The sequence below is a fragment of the Geotrypetes seraphini genome, chromosome 4 (genome assembly GCF_902459505.1).
Source record: "Geotrypetes seraphini chromosome 4, aGeoSer1.1, whole genome shotgun sequence".
In the NCBI taxonomy this organism is placed as follows: Eukaryota; Metazoa; Chordata; class Amphibia; order Gymnophiona; family Dermophiidae; genus Geotrypetes; species Geotrypetes seraphini.
The window spans coordinates 211,874,768-211,890,560 of NC_047087.1; the positions used below are offsets into that span (position 1 = coordinate 211,874,768).

Genomic DNA, 15,793 nt, shown 5'->3' on the forward strand with positions numbered 1-15,793 from the left:
AGCACCAAATTCCTGCATCTCAAAGGCCACGAATCTGGACTTGGAGGATGAGATGTACAATGTCAGCATCTATGAGACAAACTTGGTTTTTTCTGTTACATAGAGCATTATGAACCCCTGTTCAGTTACAAAAGTTGGACAGCTCTAAGTTTTTAATAAATGTTGGCATTGTCATCTCAAAGCAGGGACTTTAGATCATTTATTGTTCTACTGTCCATTTATTTTGGCTTTTTGGAAATCAATATGGGGCCAAATAAATTGCTTATTAGAAAATCCAGTGGCATTATCCTATGATACTGTGCTTTTTGGCATGTCAATGAGAGCTAAAAGTCAAATATCTAAAAATAACAGGCTTTTATTAATAATGACAGGAGTTGTCATACAACAAATTACGAGCAATTGGAAGAATTGGACGAGGCTTAATTATAGTTTTTGGTGGAATTCATTGTGTCATGTGTATAAAATGGAAAGAATATTAGCCATTCAGAAAGGGAATTTTAAGAAATTTCAGGAGATTTGGGAGCCATTAGCAAAATACTGTAATGTTTAATTAATGTTTTTCCCTCTGTCATGCACATCCGAGAGGGGGGAGGATGGGGGTCTGTTAGATTAATAAATTTAGATATATTGGGGTTCATTATAGAAATTTTATGTGATTGCATTGTAATTGTTCAGGAGGGAGGGGGGCTAATTCTGTAATGGATATTAATGGAATATTATTACCCATTAATATGTGTTATTGATGTATAAAATGTGATATTTATGGTTACACTTACTGTAAGTTTTGAAAATAATAAAGATTTGGAAAAAAAAAATTTTTTTTATGTGCATCCTGATTGGCTGCCAGACAGTGGTAGGATGCCTACCATCGGGACACTCGTTTGTAGAATCAGCTCCTGAATGTATAGTTTTCTGATACAAACGCTATAAAAATTCTTCATATGGATAAAATAAGAGCCTATTAAATATTTTCATAAATGGTATAGTTTAAGCATTTTAAGAAATATAAATTTGTCCTTTTTTTTTTTTTTTAAGACTGGGTAGCCTGACCCTCAAGCCAGAGGAGTCTTCATTCCTGAGTTTTGAGGCTGACAGTTCTGCACTTCGCCATGCAATCACTTCTTTTGGCTCTGTCAAAACTATGGTAAGACTGAAGCCCTTTAAAATGCATGTGTATACCCTTGGTCCCATGTGTAATCGCAGTGTTTTTATGACACATATAGCTCTTTTTTTTCCCCCTAGACTTCTACCAACCCTCGCTGTAAAACAATTTGAACAAGGCATTTAACTCCTAACCCCTACTTGCTTGTATATTACGCAGGCCTGAGAAACTCCCTGTACTTGTCCTGTGTGTTTGTTTAGATTGTAAGCTCTACTGAACAGGGACTGTCTTGAATGTTTTAATCTACAGTGCTGCGTACGTCTAGCAGTGCTATAGAAATTAGTAGTAAGGCATATATTGGATTTGCCCGACTGACTTTTGCATTGTGTAAAAATCCTGTATTTTAAACAGGTTTCAGAGGCCGAAATTTCAAGCTCCTGTGGTGGCTCTTCACACTGTAACTTTGTGCTGCAGAATCCTTGGTTGAATCAGAATTGCTTCAAGCCAGCACTTGAACAGGTATCCAGATTTTTCCCTCTTTTCTTTTAGCACTAAGTTGCAGGGGTGTACATTTTCAAGAAAAAAAAGGTTGGGGTTGTGCTCATTAAAAAAATAACAAAAATTATGATTTTCAGGCATTTCACGTTTTAATCTCTCTGATTCTTTAGACATGCATTTTGTGCACAATTGATTGTTCGTGTGTTACTTCATAGGTTTATGCATGCACAGGTGATTTGTATGCACTTTTAAATTTTCCTGCTTGCAGGATGAATGCCTTCATGTTCTAAATTAGACTGGATTGTGTCATGCAAGCAGAGCAATTTTTCTCTGCTTATCAAAGCACTAGGAAATACTCTGGATGTCTTAACACTCCATTAGCTAATTGCATGTCATGAAATCATGACACATGCTTTTCTGTTAGTTGGTCTATTATAAGAGGCCAGTTACACATGCAATTGAATACATGCTTTCTAGAAAGTTCAAGTATCACCTTGCTTTGAACAACTAGAATTTCCCACATCTGGTTAACTTTGTGGCCAAGTTGGACCACACAAAAACCTGTCATTAAAATGGCTTCATGGTTCGGTTGTATATTCTGATATTGTCGTCTTCTCATATTTGACCTGAAAATGGCGGTTCTGCCTTAGAAAGCCTGTCACCAATAAATTAGGTCAATAAGAAAAAGGTAGTACTTTATTTTCCTTTCTTTTGTTTTATTTCTATTAATCACCCATGTGTTGTATCAAACATTCTATCTTATCACATGGATTGGTTATCTTCTTGTCATCAAAGATGACATCCAAATATCTGGTACTGCTTCACCAGGCATTTTGTATAGGCTTATGTCAATGTAACTTTTTTTTATTATCCCCATGCCATGAAATTTTATTTATTTATTTATAAAAGATTTCTTGACCGCCTATAACTAGGCGGTTTTACAAAAGACAATCATATAAAATAAACATACAGCACATATTATACACAATATACAAATAACAGGTCCTTCGTATCTGCTATATTTTACAGCACTCGACAGCGCATCAATACAGAAACATTCATAATCCTGGAAATGTGTTTGATTTCACAGACACCAGCACCTGGAAGACTGGAAACATCACTTAGCGAATGGATCCTGGAAAGTAAAGTTGCCAGTACTCCACCTCAAGCTTTTCCTCTACCTAGCTCCAACATTCAAGATTGGCTCTTGGAGAAGAATACAGAGAGTAGCCAGGTATCTTTGTGCTAAGGGAGAGGATGAGAAAGATGTACTTCAGAACTCTAGCACATTTATTTGCATAATGTTTTACATTTAATCCAACAACTAAATTAATTATGGTTTTGTGATTTAGGATTTCTGCACATTGAAAGGCTGTTCTTTTAACATGGATCAGATCTTTGGACAGCTGAAGGATTTAGAGCATTGGGTCCTGCAGACTGAACAAAAAGATGTTCCAGTGGAGAGGCCTTTTCGGAATCGGAATTGTTCTGTTGCCAGCTCCACCTTCTCCATTGAGAAGATTGACGAATTAGAATTTCTTGAGCAGGAAGATGTGGACCTTTCTGATTGGCTGCTTACATCCTTTGAAGCTGAAGTCAAAAGTGACTTAACAGATAAGTGGGAATGTGTGTTTAGGCCCTTTAAAGAGAGCTATGACACGAATGATTGGCTCCTAAAAGCCAAATCCTGCAACAATTGTGGTGGCCAAACAGCTGCTGTTGAGATTGAGAATCTTGGAAACCTGAAGTGCCTGAATGAGCATCTGAGTGGGAAGAAGTCTCCTGTTGTGTCCAACAGTGACACCTGGCTTCTGCAGCATCAGCAGTCGGTACTTAAAATAGAGGATGTATGCAAGGCTAATGAGACCTGTACAAGCTTCTCGGAGTGCGTCTGTGGAGAAATCTGTGAGGAGGAGGCTCTCAAGAAATGGCTGCTAAAGAAAGAAGGAAAAGACAAAAATGGGATGCCATTGAATCAGGTGCTTAAGACAGGCCAGGAGGCTGAGAAAACAGACTCTACCTTGAACATGTGGCTTCAACCCCATAGAAGAATTCCTGAAGAGCAACAGAAAGATGGAAAAGAAAAAAATGTGATACCACTGAACCAGGTACATAAGGCAAACCTGGAATCTGATAGAGAATCTGCCCAGAGCATCTGGCTTCACCCTTGCAGAAAAACTCCAGAAGAACAGAAGAAAGAAGATAAAAACATGATGCTTAAGACCAGCTTGGAATCTGCAAAAACAGACTCTGCCCTGAACATCTGGCTTTATCCCTGTAAAAGGACTCCAGAGGAGCAGCAGAAAGATGGAAAAGATAAAAATTTGATGCCACTGAACCAGGTGCCTAAGACAAACGTGGAGTCTGAAAGTCAAGAATCTGCCCAGAGCATTTGGCTTCACCCCTGTAGAAGAATGTCGGAGGAGCAAACTGACACAGCACAGCCTGAAAATCCTGAGGCCTCTGTTAATCATCTAAAAGCCTGGATTACCAAATCTCAAAGCACAGCAGCAAACACGGAAGAGAAAGCAAGCAAGGAGATGGCTGAGAGTATCTGTAAGAGTCAAACATTGGATTTCCTAGCCCCATTCCATCAGCCTCTGAACATAGACAGTTGGGTGTTACCTTCCAGAAAGGCAGATAATGTTGAAAATACTAAACAGCTCCCTGTGGAGGATAAGTGGTTGCTACGCAAAAGAGCACATGTGAGTATTCTCTGATAACACTTGAGGCTAGTGGCCAGGAAAGATTGTGAAACATTCCATTTTTCTGACTTGCAATATTTTTTCTTTTGATGAAGATTAGGTTGCTTGCCATCAATGAAATAGTAGCCTGAGACTTCTTTTCATTCTTGTACCAGCAATCTGAGTAGTAGAGTTGAACATTTTTTTTTCTTTGTGCAGGTAATAATGCATTTATCTGGTACATGGCCTCATGCCTGATAATATGCTAAATTTTCAGTTTTGCAGTTTAATAGAATTGCCTGAAGTTTTGTATTCAATGTTATTTGCTAAATAAGCTATTTATAAACCAGTGCTCCCACAGAGCTTCATAGGATTCCTGGACAAATGCTTTGTGATGGAACATGTTCTTCAAGCTTTCATGTGTCTAAATATTTTCTAGAATGTCTTGACTGATGTCACTAGGTTTTGTTAAATATTTTTTCTTAAGTTCTGGCACATGCACAAAACAAATGATTTGATATTCATGTACTTTTCCCTGACCACCTACACTGAAAACCTGATATATTATTTTTTTAAGAAATACTTTGCACACAATATGTGATCCTAAAAAGCTGTATTGTTTTATAGAATTATTACGGCCTTCCTGATGTCTGTGACCTCTTTGCCTGCATGAAATTTACTGCTGATAGAGACCAGTGGTTATATCGAACTCCTTTACAGGTAAGAAAATCCACATTTGCTGAAACTAGACCTCAGTTATGAGGTAAAGGAGCTTCTTATAAGTTTAAGTCTTTTTTTTTTTTTTTTTTTTTTTTTGCGGGGGGGGGGGGGGGAGCTGTGCAGTTTGCCAATAATATTATGTTAAAAAGAAATGTGAAGCAGTAGTATCTAATTTTAATTAAATCTATTGTGTGTGATGACCTAAGGTAAAATACTTGTTTACTCATTGCCAGATGTGAAGAGGGTGAGTCAGATCTCACAAGCAATGGTGTCTTAAGACTTATGAAGCCAGTTAATTTTCTTTTGTCTAGTATTTGTTCATTCTTTTAAGAAAGCAATATTGTGACTTTAATGCTATCCTTGATGTAGTTTGCAAGGCTGAGGAAGCCATCTGTTTAAAGTATGTAAGTTCCCATCAGGCACTTTTCATTGCTGTTGAATCAGCCCATGTACTGCTGTGATCTGACTTTTGCACAGCCTCATTGTGATAACTACCCTTCCCCCCATCTTTTTCACACTTTAATTTAACAACACAGCAGTGACTTCTCGTATAGTGTATATCAGGTGGATAGATAAATGGCACCTAGCTTATTACTTCAGGCTGTGAGCATTGATTGACCTTACTGTAACTTTTAGGCCTTCCTTACTACAAAATCAGTAGCTTATAATTGGGGTAAAAGATGTCTTGTACACATTAGTTTGTTTCCTAATTGCTTGTCAGCAGTGCTATTCTGCAATTTAAGGGATGTTTGAGCTCTGCACATGCTAATCTATTTTTTTGCTTTGGCAATTGGTTATGAATATTTGTCTCTGCATTAATGATGCAGTAAATACATTCATAGTGATAGCATAATGGAATTAAAATGTGTAATATACACTTTCTCTGTGTGCAAATATTTGCATGAATTTAGTGCATGGAATAAACATAATATTAAATACTTTCCCAGTGTTTTTCACATAATTTGTTTATACTGTATTTTTACATAAGAACATAAGAATTGCCGCTGCTGGGTCAGACCAATGGTCCATCGTGCCCAGCAGTCCGCTCATGCAGTGGCCCTTAGGTCAAAGACCAGTGCCCTATTTAAGTATAGCCTTACCTGCGTATGTTCTGGTCCAGCAGGAACTTATCTAACTTTTTCTTGAATCCCTGAAGGGTGCTTTCCCTTATAACAGCCTCTGGAAGAGCGTTCTAGATTTCCTCCACTCTCTGGTAGCCTCCTTGGCTATTTTTTGAGGTTATAAGTTGCTGCTCAGTATTAGTGATAGAAAAAATTAGGACAAAGCCAGAAAAGTAGTACAGTAGAATCTCAGTTATTCAACTAACAGGCACTCAACCAACTGGCAAAAAAATTTTTGACCAAAAAAAACAGTTTCCCATGCTCCTCGAACATCTAAACCAGTGGTTCCCAACCCTGTCCTGGAGGAACACCAGGCCAATTGGGTTTTCAGGCTAGCCCTAATGAATATGCATGAAGCAAATTTGCATGCCTATCACTTCCATCATATGCAAATCTCTCTCATGCATATTCATTAGGGCTAGCCTGAAAACCCAATTGGCCTGGTGTTCCTCCAGGACAGGGTTGGGAATCACTGATCTAAACAACCCTCATCCCTACCTCCCTCCAGCCCCCAAAGCGGCAGAGCCAGTCTCTCCAGGCCTGAGGCGGCAGTCCTGGCAACCCCCCTTCGGCCCTGAAGCGGCAGGCGGTCGCGGTCATGACAACCCCTCTCCCTTACCAAAGTCGTAGTGGCAGCCAGTGAACAGAAGAAAGGCTGCCTGCTGTTACAGTATTTTTTTAAATAGTAACTCTCAAGCAACCAGAAAAAGTTATCCAGCAATCTCCATGGGTACCGGATAACTGAGAATCTACGGTATATGTTGTGATGTCTAAAACTGAAAATGAATGCTCCCCCTCCCCCCTGTCGTCTTCCCCTCACCATTCACCTAACTGTCTCCACTCCTCATCTTGTGTTACCCTGCCTGTCTCCCTGTGAGATCATGCTTGTTTTACTGACTTCTCCTGAGTCTGCATAGTGGCTGCAAAAGCAGGAAGCAGGCATGAGAATATTCCCTGTGCATTCATTGCTGGAGTGTTAAGTCCCAGAAACAAGAAGTTACAAACTCTGATGTAACTTCTGTTTGAGACCAGCCGGGCAAGCACCAGTGTGCACAAGGGCATGTCCTTATTTCTGCCACCTTCTTGCTATTGCCAGTGCAACTGCCTGGAGATCCAGAGAAGTAGCAGGCTTAGCATGGGAGTAGAAGTAAGTCAGTGAACAAGCGGGAGGGGAAGTGGACCCAACGCAGAGGTCTGCATGACAGGTAAGGGTTATTAGACACATTTTTAGATTAGTTGATATGTTGCACCTTTGTATAATTTCCACCAGTTCAGCACTTGTTACAACCCCCCCCCCCCCAACACACCTCTGTTTACTACCTGAAAAATACAAGGGCTGTTTAAAAAGTATCAGACCTTTATTCATAAAAAAATACTTGTATTCAGATACAACAATCTTATACTAATCTCCTTCGAAGTAGTCCCCTTGGACTGCCACACACTTCTTCCAACGGTTCTGAAACTGTCGGAAGCAGCACTGGAACGCCTCTTTTGAGATTGCTTGCAACTGGTCCATCACATTCTGCATGATGACTGAAATCTGGTCCTTTTCAGGGGCATTTTCAGCTTGAGGAAAAGTCAGAAGTCACACGGGGCCAAGTAGGGAGCCTGAGGAATCACAGGTGTGTTGTGTTTGGCCAGGAAACTCCGTATCAAATGTGAAGAATGGGCAGGTGCATTATTGTGATGGAGCTTCCAATTGCCCGCTGCCCAAAGGTCCTGCTGTTTGTGTCTCACAGTGTTACGAAGGTGATGCAGAACCTCTTGGTAGTACTCCTTGGTGATGGTTGTGCCATGTGGTGCATACTCGTGATGAACCAGGTCATTGGAGTCAAAGAAGATGGTCAGCATGACTTTGACATTACTGCGGACCTGCCTTGGTTTTTTGGCCTCGAATGTTGAATGCTTCCATTGTGATGACATCAACTTGGTTTCTGGGTCATCACTGTGCTGAGGAAGTTGGGATCACTGTTCACAGTCTCCAGCATGTTCTGTGCGATCTCCAAATGGAGTTGCTTCTGCTCGATCATTAGCAGCTTTGGTACGAACTTCGCTGAAATTCTTCTGAAGCCCAAATCTTCAGTCAAAATGGAATGAACGGTTCCAACACTGATGCTCACCTCGTCTGCAAGTTATCTGATCGTGATTTGACGATCCTGCATCACCAGGGTCCTAACTTGGTCAATGAAGATATCATTTTTGGATGTTGAGGGCCTACCAGAACATGCTTCACTCCACTGATGTGCAGCCATTTCTGAAGTGGTTGTACCACTCCTTTATCTGTGTGGTGCCCATTGCTTCGTCCCCGGTGAATCTTGCGGATCGTTTCCACTTGGGAATCGCCAAGCTTTACACAAAATTTAATACAGTAGCGTTGTTCAACTTTTTCTGTCAAAAAAGAAAATCTGACGGCGCTCACTTATACTTTCTCACTCATTGGCGGTCTGCTGGCAACTGACAGCTTCTGTAGGTGGGAAAAAAATTCAAGCATATGCATTAGGGTCGCCTACATACTTGCACCAATCCATGCTTCCCTAGCTTTATTTGTTTACGCTAGAAAAATTAAGGACTGATGATTTTTTTAACAGCCCTTGTACAATGGTTTGCTTAATTAAAATCTTTTGGAAAATGCTGATCAAGGACTTTTGTACTAATGAAAAGTGGGTTAGTGATCCTTTGCTGCTTGCCAGACTGTTGTAAAACATAGATTATAGTTTCTTCTGACCTCCAAGTTTTATAATATATATATTTTTTTAATCTTTCTAGATGTGAAGCACCTAAAGAATTTAGAACTAATGAGCCTTTATGCTGGCTAACGCACCTCTCAAACCTTGGTCTTGTTGAGATCTCCTGCTCTGAATCATTGTGATGTCCGTCTACTCCCCCTCGCTTGTTCATGACCAAATTACTTGAGCTTCATAAAGAAGTGTGTGTAGTGGGATGAAATTAACTTTGCAGAAAATGCCACTCGCTTGTTGTAACAGAGGCTAAGTTGAATATGAGCCCCTGAGACCAAAAGCAGGTCAAGTTTACATTGTTACAATGGAATATATTGGCCATCTAAGTTGTGAAGTATATATTTCAGTAAAAAGAACAAACAGTGCGTAAATCTGTTTTAATCTATCAGCAATCTAAACATATGTAGTATCTCAACTCCACAAGACTTACAACACATGAACATGGCCCATTCTTGTTCCAAAGACTGCAAAGAAAATAACTTGTACATAGAAAGTTACATGCTAGATGGTAGAATTGATTAGGTATGGACATGGCATGATTTTTCTTCTAAATTTTTTAGGCCATAGAGCAGTGTCTCGCAAACTTCTGGAAGCCACAACACACTACACCCTGTGCCGCAGCTGAAGGGCATCTGGAAATGCACAGAAGTTGACACGATGTCATGTGCATGCATAACATCATCACAGAGACACACGCACATACGCAAATGACCTCCAGATGGGTCACTGATCCACCAGTGGTGGTGATGGGGTTGCTTCAAGAGGAGCGGTGACAGCACTGGCTGACTGCCTACAGAACGTGCCTCTCACCATGTCTTGTAGGCAGTCAGCCACCGCCGGTGGCATATCTGGAATCTCGCCGCAGCATGTAGTTTGCAATACCTGCCTCACAGGATATGTTGATGCATAGCTGAAATGATGCAAAGAGTCAACACAGCCTGCTTTTGCTCTGAAGGGCACATATATGCCCTTGAGAATTAGTTGTTGGTATTGGTTATTCACATCTGCCCACATTGAGTGAAAGGTGTTAACTACAACTATTGTGCCCATGTTCCATTTACCAGTCCAGTGAATTGAGACTCGAGTTCTAACTTTTTAACATACATTGAGCTCAGTGGTCATGCTCCCTAACAAGTTGCTCATTTGCTGTAATTCATGATCCACCCAGGTAATGGCTTCCATTTACCTTGTTTTATTTTGTCAGTTGACATTGCTGGCAATTTTGTATTTCTTGTTTAGATCCAAATCGGTGCTTATAATCTGGGTTTCTATTTGTGTCTAAGCATGCAATAATTTAACCTCTCAAATTTATTGCTTTTAGATTTTTATTCTTTTTACATCAATTGGGGTAGAAGATCTGCCAGCCATAAACCTTGGAATCAAATTATTTTATAGACATTATTTGCATTTCCAGTGGCTGCCTTATGCATGAGGGTGAAAATATACTACTGCTTTCTAATAAATGAGCAGGTTCTAATAAATGAGCAGCACCTAAAAGAAAATTGACTAACCAGAGTGATATTTCATTTTAATGCATAATTTTGTAATTCTTACCTTGCACTGAAGATGTTTTCACTCTTGAAATGTAAAACGTGAATAAATACTGGAGTGTACTTAAGCCTCACTTTTTCCTGAGCTCTATGTATCCCAGTTTGAAGATGTTTCCAAGGCAGAACTCTGCTAAAAACTGACATGAGACCTTCACAAGAGATTAAGGGGGGAATTCATCAAGGGGTGCTAATTGATTTAGAATGTGCTAAACAGTATGCCTATTATATTTCTAGGGGTGTCTTAGCATTTAGCGTGTGCGAATTGTTAGTGCCCCTTGATTAATGTCTACCTAAGCCTAAGTATATATAGTGTCCCTCAACTGTAAACCCATTTTTGCTCACTATAGATTTATAAAACAATTTGGAAGCACAGAGCAAAACAAGATTAATGATATGTAAACCATTGTCACCTGTATGTAATGCTGACATGTTTTTATACCATTTTATAGCAGATGTCAATTGATTTTTTTTTTCTGAGAAATTCAGCTATGTGACTGTATAAAAACACTTGTGAATGAGATCCAAACTATAGTTAAAGCAAGGATCCTTCTGAAACTTTTAAGCTTATGCTAAAAAGAATGACTGCTCCTTACCCACTTACTTGGTTTTTCATTTTTAACAATATTTGTGGTGGAATGGTGCTCTTTATAGTCCATGAACATTGTAATAACACTGAATGATTCTTTCCACTGTATATTACAATTCCAGTGTATTCTGGGCCAGTAAATTAAGTAGCATATTGTACTAGATCAGGAGTTCCCAAACTGTCCTGGGGGGAACCCCAGCTGCTCATTGTGGATCTTCTGAAAATGCATATGAGAGATTTGCATGCTAAGAAGACAGTGTATGCAAATCGATTTCATCAGTATTCATTGTGGATATCATGAAAACCTGAGTGGCTGGGGTTACCCAGGACAGGTTTGGCAATTGCTGACTAGGTAAATCTCTCAGAAATTAAGTAACTGATCAAAGCTTGCATCTTCTTGCACCATTTTGCCTGTCAGCCTTTTTCATCAAAATATGAAATGACTTACTGCTGTTATGCTGCATAAGACTGTTTTCAGGTGCCTCTTAAAAAGAAATGTGCTTATTCACTTCATTTCTTAGATAGTTTTGAGAGTTAATACATGGTTTTTAAGTCAAAATAAGAAAAACAGAGAACCTTAAAGAAAAAAGCAAGTTTTAATAATGAGGCATCTTGGGTAATAAAAGATTTCAGTGTATCTGCTCCATGTTATGGTGAAGCTACCCTGGCTTGTGGTCAGGATGCCTTTTTTGGTGGGAATGGCATGGAATCCTTCTCGCATCAATTAAACTTAGTCTTCAGATTATATATTCAGGTTATTACAGCAAGATTTATGCATACAATTTTCATGCTGTGTAACGTTTAAACTTGGAAATATTTATAACATTTGCATATCATGGGATCCTTATGTAAAAGCAAATCTACAAAGAATCCTGTATATACTTGCTAGGCCTTACTTGTCCCTTCAACATCTGCCATTCTGGGAGCCAGCTGGTGCTGCCTTGGAGGTGTCATCATATTTGTATGCTAGTTTCCCCTGTTCTGGATTCAAGTGCAGGAAGTTGGAACCCAGATTAGGGGTAGCTAGTTTTGTTTTGATTTTTTTTTGTTTGACTAATGAATTTTTTAAAATTAATTTGTACTGTAAATAAATCTACCATAGAAGATGATTTGGGCATTCTTCTCTTTTTTTTTTTTTTTTGCTTTTTCTCATTTAAAGAAGTACTGTGATAGAACAGATGTTGATGCTACTACAGAAATGCAGGTATTTGCATAATATCCTGCAGTGGCATAAACCAGCTTTAAAACATCACTCTTCCATACTGCTTACTTAATTCCCAAATCCATCAAAACTGTCACCATATATGGTAAATGGTGTTTATTTACAGTAACTTTTAAAAATGTTCCCAAAGATTGGTTTTATTTTCATTCTATCGTGCTCTAATGAAGTACTTGTTCAAAATATAATATATAATTCAGCAATCCAAACAGATGGTATGGAAGCGTTCTTGTGTGGTTGGTCTGCCAAGTCCCTTTTATTTTAAAGCAGTTTATTCATTTGCACAGAAAGGGGCCTATGCACAAGTATGGTTAATATGTTTTAGTTATCCTGTGGTAATTGTCAAAGTTTAACACGGGCTAACAGCAAAACCTCTTGTTAAACTGAGGGTATCTGCCACAGATGTGTTTAACATGTGTTAACTGCATGGCAGACTACACAGTGCAATTACATTGATTCAGGTGGTATATTGACTGCACATTAACTGTAAGGTGCATTCTTCACCTACTTCTGTGTTTTGGCTGTTTGTTGTAATTAACATGGTGCATAAGTGCACACTTATTGCCACATTAACAGCTAATGCATCTTAATAGAAGGTTTTGGAGAAAATATTTTACCAGCTAGTTAAGCCACAGTATTGATCAAAACAGCAAGATTCACACGTTGAATACTGATTTTGCCAAAATGAGCTTTTAAATTAATTTTGTAGCATTAGGAAAACTTGGGGGGTGGGGGAGATTTATGCAAATCTCTTAATTTATAATTAATCTTACAATTTATATTAAAAAATTAGTGTGAGCTTATAAAAGAAGCTACTTGAATATTAACTGTGGTTTTTTTCTTGGAGAGTTCATATTCCAAGTCACAAACAAAAATCTGCTAATGACAACCTGCTCATTTATGAATCCAAAACTTTATACCTGTGGGGTGTTGTTTAATTTGACCTTTAGGTTTGTATGCCACTATACATTTGTATATGGTATTCCATTTTATGTAAGTAATTTTTTTTCCCCATTAAAGCATTGGAACCAAAGCCTGGGGTTTTTTTTGTGTGGTTTTTCTTGTACTTGTGGAATATGCTCTGTGATTTATAAAGAAGTTTTCACTAACTTAAGAAATCTTTGATAGATTTGAAGATGTAACAATAAGATTTCTAGGTCACAAAAGGTTATCCTGATATTTAGTTTGAAACAATTTGTTTGACAGCGACATTCAACCCAATATCAGTCAAAGCTGTTCAGTTCTAGTGTTATAATATCATACCCTACCCTCCCTCTACACTAATAACTTCATTGAGTAATTTATCTTCAATAGAAATAGTTTTAAAAAAAATCTTATTGTAAGATTCCATCTCCTCTTACAATTCACCTCCTCCCTTTCAAGATTTTTCAGACTTCATCTATCCATACCCCCTCCCTGCAACACCAAAATTAATATGACACTGTCTTATTTTCATGGAAACACGGTACCTATAGCAGTTATCTGAACTTATCTTCCCCATTGGTAGATGATAGGCTACAGCAAATCCTTCATCCCCTGTATTCTATTGTACCGACTGCAGGGGGAGGTAGGAGCAGTAACTAGGATAGAGAAGCACTTTCCTTCCTGAGTTTTCTTGTAGTGCTGCAGCCTTACAGGGAAAAATATTGGGGGTGGTCAGACACCCATAGAGCTGGCACTTCTATAAAAAAAAATTACTGAGATGGGAGTGATTCTGTTTTGCTGGGCTATGCTCAACCCAAATAGCATGTAAAGTTATTGCATACTACTTGTACTGAGTAGCCCAGAAAAAGAGGAAAGGTGCTGTGCCTGGCACCTGTGCAGAACAGCTAAGTGATAGGCAGAGCAGTTCTCTAGCCTAGTCCTGGAGGACCACCAGCAAGCCAAGTTTTCAGGTTAGCCCTAATGGATTTACATGCCTGTCACCTCCATTATATGCAAATTAGAAATGACACAAGAACAAATTTAACCCCATCCCCATAGGAACTGAATTTCTGTCCCATTCCTATAGCTCTGCCTTAACCGCACAAGTCTCAGACACTTGATTTTAAAGTGTTTGAGGCTTGTGCAGATGAGGACGGAGCTTGCAGGAATAGGGCAGGGACAGGAAAATGAGTTCCTGTTGGAACAGGGAAAAATTTGTCCCTATGTCATTCTCTAGTGCAAATCTCTCAAGCATATTCATTAACACTATTCCAAAATCCTGACTGGCTGATGGTCCTCCAGGACAGGGTTGGGAACTACTGCCCTAGCCCGTCAGCTCAGATTCTGTGTTGAGTTTTGCCAGTAGTGCCACCATTCTTCTGCCTCAGCTGATCACAGGTGTGTATAGTTTTTTTTAAAAAAAACAAAAAACACTGGATATGGGTATGTGTATCCCCTGCCTATAGCATGGGACATACTAACACAACACACACAGGTACTGGCACTGCCACACCTGCTGGTAAAATTTTCCCTGTAAAAAGTGGGTGATCCCTTTTGAGCATTACAAGGAGTGTTCATTTAACTACTACTGAACTCCTTGTAATACATTTGCACAGAGTTCTCATTGGTTGCTACTTGCTACAGTGATTGGTAAGAACCTTTTTGAGCATTGATAGATGACCTGCCTTGCCAGTAAGACTGGTTCCAACCAGGCTCACTTGCACGGCCAACTTCTTAGCATTGGACGTTAAGTCTGTTCCTACTATCTTCCATTTAGCCCTACCCCCCTTAGCAACAGCTGCAATTGGCAATACACAGCCTAAAAAAACAAGACACCCCCCCCCCAAAAAAAAAAAAAAATCCCTTTCAAAGTAGAAATAACAAGGCAAATAAAATATATACCTAAATTTATACAGTAAAACCTTGGTTTGCAAGCATAATTGTTCCAGAAGCATGCTTGTAATCCAAAGCACTCATATCAAAGCGAATTTCCCCTTTAGGAAATAATGGACACTCAGGTAATTCGTTCTACAACCCAAAAACCTTAATACAAAATACTATATGTACTTGTATTACAAGACCTCGCTCATTTAGAAGTCACTAAACTGTAGCATCAGAGTGAAGAACCATCAGCTCAGTTGTGATGATGTGATGTGAATACTGTATGTACTTGTATTGTGAGACTTTGCTTGCATATCAAGTTAAAATTTAATAAAATGTTTTGCTTGTCTTGCAAACCAAGTTAGTTGCAATCCAAGGTTTTACTGTATACATACCTCATATCTGTATCTGTGCAGAGTAGTTAAAGCCATTGTGACAATTTGTGGAGTAAAAATACAGTTGCTGTAGTTCTTTAGGAATAGGGGCTGTGGAGTCAGTAGATAAATCCTTGAACTCCTCAGTTTCTGGTATCCACGACTCTGACTCCAGGTACCCAAAATTGACTGACTCCACAGCCCTGGTAGTTAGAGGATAAGACAGATTGCAGGATAGGTTTTAGAATATGGTGGATTTTAGAGGTCAAGAAAGTTATGCAGAGGTATTTTTTTCATGTTTATGGTAGGTTGCAGGGCATTGGGGAAAGGACAGTAAAGAAAAAGACAGACTTGTGAAAGGAATGTTTTTACAGCTCTGTTACACTATTTCCAAGT

The 15,793-nt window shown here is 39.0% G+C and overlaps 1 protein-coding gene across 3 annotated transcripts in view; it reads left to right on the plus strand.

Annotated features, from left to right (window-relative positions):
* Positions 1-12,157, plus strand: part of NCOA4 (nuclear receptor coactivator 4) — a 51,796-nt gene extending 39,639 nt beyond the window's left edge. For all 3 annotated transcript variants that reach the window (XM_033940767.1, XM_033940769.1, XM_033940768.1), the window contains 6 exons: positions 1,036-1,144; positions 1,514-1,621; positions 2,691-2,834; positions 2,953-4,305; positions 4,912-5,004; positions 8,892-12,157. In XM_033940767.1, the coding sequence (XP_033796658.1) occupies positions 1,036-1,144; positions 1,514-1,621; positions 2,691-2,834; positions 2,953-4,305; positions 4,912-5,004; positions 8,892-8,897 (1,813 nt within the window). In that variant the 3' untranslated portion in view covers positions 8,898-12,157. The remainder of the gene's footprint in view (positions 1-1,035; positions 1,145-1,513; positions 1,622-2,690; positions 2,835-2,952; positions 4,306-4,911; positions 5,005-8,891) is intronic.
* Positions 12,158-15,793: the final 3,636 nt, after the last annotated feature.